This window comes from Perkinsus marinus (assembly GCF_000006405.1).
Source record: "Perkinsus marinus ATCC 50983 genomic scaffold scf_1104296951074, whole genome shotgun sequence".
NCBI lineage: Eukaryota > Perkinsozoa > Perkinsida > Perkinsidae > Perkinsus > Perkinsus marinus.
In genome coordinates this window covers 2,001-5,550 of record NW_003209427.1, presented here as the reverse complement: position 1 = coordinate 5,550, position 3,550 = coordinate 2,001, and the positions used below count along the sequence as shown (strand labels likewise).

At 49.1% G+C, this 3,550-nt stretch overlaps 3 protein-coding genes across 3 annotated transcripts; all 3 read right to left on the bottom strand.

The window, feature by feature from the left end:
- Positions 1-124: 124 nt before the first annotated feature.
- Pmar_PMAR015751 (hypothetical protein) lies at positions 125-1,161 on the bottom strand (the record flags this gene model as incomplete). The annotated part of the gene is made up of 1 exon (XM_002777720.1): positions 125-1,161. A coding segment is annotated over exon 1 (973 nt), but the record flags the coding sequence as incomplete, so codon positions are not given.
- A 298-nt stretch (positions 1,162-1,459) lies between these two features.
- Positions 1,460-1,792, bottom strand: Pmar_PMAR015750 (hypothetical protein; the record flags this gene model as incomplete). Its single annotated transcript, XM_002777719.1, has 1 exon — positions 1,460-1,792. A coding segment is annotated over one exon (333 nt), but the record flags the coding sequence as incomplete, so codon positions are not given.
- Positions 1,793-1,850: 58 nt separating this feature from the next.
- Positions 1,851-3,181, bottom strand: Pmar_PMAR015749 (hypothetical protein; the record flags this gene model as incomplete). Its single annotated transcript, XM_002777718.1, has 3 exons — positions 1,851-1,919; positions 1,954-2,058; positions 2,153-3,181. 3 exons carry the CDS (start codon positions 3,179-3,181, stop codon positions 1,851-1,853), a joined length of 1,203 nt encoding a protein of 400 aa, XP_002777764.1.
- Positions 3,182-3,550: the final 369 nt, after the last annotated feature.

The following is a 3,550-nucleotide window of genomic DNA, read 5'->3' as shown; positions in this document are numbered from 1 at the left end:
AGGACCAGGAGTGCAGGGTAGATTAATGTAAGGACTATGAGATCGTTCTGAGCATAGGTAAATCCCATATCGGGGCTGGCAAAGCCACGGAAGAAGAGCAGCAACATGGGCACGAGAAACATACACTTGAATTGTATAGTGTTCTCGAGCCACATAGAGTCATCATAGAAAGCATCTTTTTGCCAGTCTGAAAGGTTGATCTCTTTAACGACTATATGAGAGACGTATAGTTGCTGTAGCATCCATAGTAGTATCAGGATGCCGTCCATGGTCGAAGCCGATACGCCTTCATTGACCAGTTGGGGTACAATAAAGTTATAAACAGAAGTCCTTCCAGCAGCATCGAGGCCGAAGAGGGGGTAGAGTGACCATTGCAGCAATCGTATGACCGACACTGGACCAAGGATACAGTAGCCAGCCCACATGATCAACGTGGATCTCCAACTCTTAGCTGCACCAACACCAGCGGCCCGGTACCAACGGGGGAATATAAACTGGAATTGTTGCGTCCATTGAAAGAGGCCGACAAGCAAAGAGAATCGACACATTCGGTTGAGCCGACTAGAGGCATCAGCCAAGCCTTGTAACCAATCAACACGAAGACACCAAATACCCAGATCACACAGGAGTGGGATGATAGTCACAATTGCTGTAGTAACAACTAGTACCACAATGGTGCCGTATAGTAGCATCTTGGCTTGCTTGTTCCTACGGACTTCTTCCTTACCAGGCATGGTCGCTCTTCGAGGTGAGGATGGTTGTCTAGGCAAGCCAGTGAACACAGGATTCCTCCCAGCGGAGCCCGGCGAAGACTCAATCGACATCACAGGTGGAGCCAGAAGGTCCCTCAAGTCGGGGTATTCCGCATAGGACTGCCAACCGATATCCCAAAGACTCAGACCGAGGAACCAGGAGCATCGGATTGTCGCATAGAAGACGTAGCATGTCGTAGTCGATGCAAAGAGGTTATACCAAGTAACCGTGTTGCCAGTGAATACGTAATTGAACCAAACTATAAACTGGGTTACAATACCAGATAAGGCGAGGACGACCAACCCACCGAGCATACCCATAGCTTGAATGAAGACGTATAGCATACCAATAGCGAGGAAAGAGTCGGCACGAGGGACCAGTCGAGTAAGTAGTGTCGGTATAAAGGAGAAGGCCACATGGAATATCTTGCCAGTGAGGTAACAACATATGAACAGCAGACCTCGAGGGAGTGAGCTGGCCCTCAATGGCTTCGAGCTCGCACTGTGTCGAGGAGAAATAGACATCTCAAGCTACGTGGGGGACCATGTGGTGTCTCAGAATTGCCCAACCCAAATCGAATCGTCAAAAGGCTTCCTAACGCAACACCGAAGCGGACGATGGCCGAATAAGGGACAATCATATAGTGATCATGCTAGGGTAACCATTCGAATAAAGCAAACAACAATATGACGAATAGTACTAATACTAATGCGAGGATATAGTAGCGGGAAGACTCCAGTATTGTGCGAACATCCAGAGCAGTTGAGGAGACGTAGGGAACGTCCAACATGCGAGCCACATTGGCCATGATGATTTTAGAGTCGTATTTGAAGTGACAAGAGTCGAAACCATGTCGAGTGTGGCAGCCTTTGCAGTGGCGTATGAGGTTGCACAGAGTGTTCTCTAGCATGTGGCAGCCGACCATGGCAAGGTGCTCGGTACTGCAAGTGATGGTCTGAACCAACCCTGCATGGGTGTCGAAAATATGGGAAACCACATCGTTCTCTCCTATAATAGTCACCGACTGGTTGTGTGTGGCCTGAATAGGAGAAAACTCAACAATATTCAACTCAAGAACCAAGAGCGCAAGGAGGGGTCTACCTGAAAGGCTTGTCTCCTATCGGGCGCATACCGATATAGGTGTTTGCTGATGGATTGATACATTCCTGGTGGAGAGAACGCAACGACTGGCTTGTTCACCAAGGCCGCGGCGGCCAGGGCGATACCACCCCCAAGAGAATGGCCAGTGAACACGACGTCTCTAGATGATAGCCGCTCTGCAGATGATTTCACGTAATCGATAACCTGAATAAAAAAACAATATCAGAGAAACTTGCCGCTGAAGCACAGCGCGAGACGGGAGCAACAGTCACTTTGCCGTGCCTAAGCCCCGACTCACTCTAGTAAGCTTATAATCCGCTCGAGGTATACCCATGGCCGAGAGGATCTCTTGCTCTGCATCTAATACCATAGCAGTGGTACCGGGTGACCAGATTTTGACTGTCGGGAAAACAGTGCTGAGCAGAGACGTCACCACTGGCTCTGTCCACATGCGTATATCCTCATTATAGTCACTAGCACGCCAAAAATCAGTCCCTTTGACGGCTATAACGGTAAGATTGTCGTCAACTTGTATCTCTACCCAAAACGGGTCATCGCCCTCCATTGCAGGAACGACCTTCATTCCTTGACCAGGAAAGAAGGTATCAACAACAGCTTGCTGATCTTCTACTGTGGTGAAGTATGCGGCCAAACTCATCATGCCATAATCAGTGACATGCAGTCCCCAAAACTCCTGGTCACAGACAGCGTATCTTGCAATATCAACAGGCCCATGTCCTAGCGAGTCATCTCTAGCAAAACTTGAGCTCATGATCGCGTGGTCAACCGTAATAGTCGAATTCAAGGCTTTCTCCATCTTGATGAACGGCACCTGTGGGTAGAGCCTTTGATTCTCTTGTATAGAGGCCAACACGCCAAAGACCAATCGTACTCCCAGGAAGAGGAAGACTATCCTCAGCCACACACGCATAACAAGCGCGCACCAAGACCGTTCCATGCCATGAGTCTCACGTAGAAAGGTCCTTGAACTCTTCGCATGGGTAGCAGTTATCAAAGGAATTGATGCCTTCTTGATGAGCTGACGCATAAGGTGTGCCCAGACAATGAGACGGGCCCCTCCGGCTGGGATACCAGCGACCTCACAGATCGTGCCGGAAATGAAGTATGTGAGAGTTGCAGCGAGCATAAAGCGGTGGAGCTTCACATGGCGCAAGGAGATGTAGGAGTAAGTACACCACCATACTAGGACCAGGAGTGCAGGGTAAATTAATGTAAGGACTATGAGATCGTTCTGAGCATAGGTAAATCCCATATCGGGACTGGCAAAGCCACGGAAGAAGAGCAGCAACATGGGCACGAGAAACATACACTTGAACTGTATAGTGTTCTCGAGCCACATAGAGTCATCATAGAAAGCATCTTTTTGCCAGTCTGAAAGATTGATCTCTTTAACGACTATATGAGAGGCGTAAAGTAGCTGTAGCATCCACAGTAGTATCAGGATGCCGTCCATGGTCGAAGCCGATACGCCTTCATTGACCAGTTGGGGTACAATGAAGTTATAAACAGAAGTCCTTCCAGCAGCGTCGAGGCCGAAGAGGGGGTAGAGTGACCATTGCAGCAATCGTATGACCGACACTGGACCAACGATGCAGTAGCCAGCCCACATGATCAACGTGATCTCAACTCTTAGCTGCACAACACCAGCGGCCCGGTACCAACGGGGGAATATAAA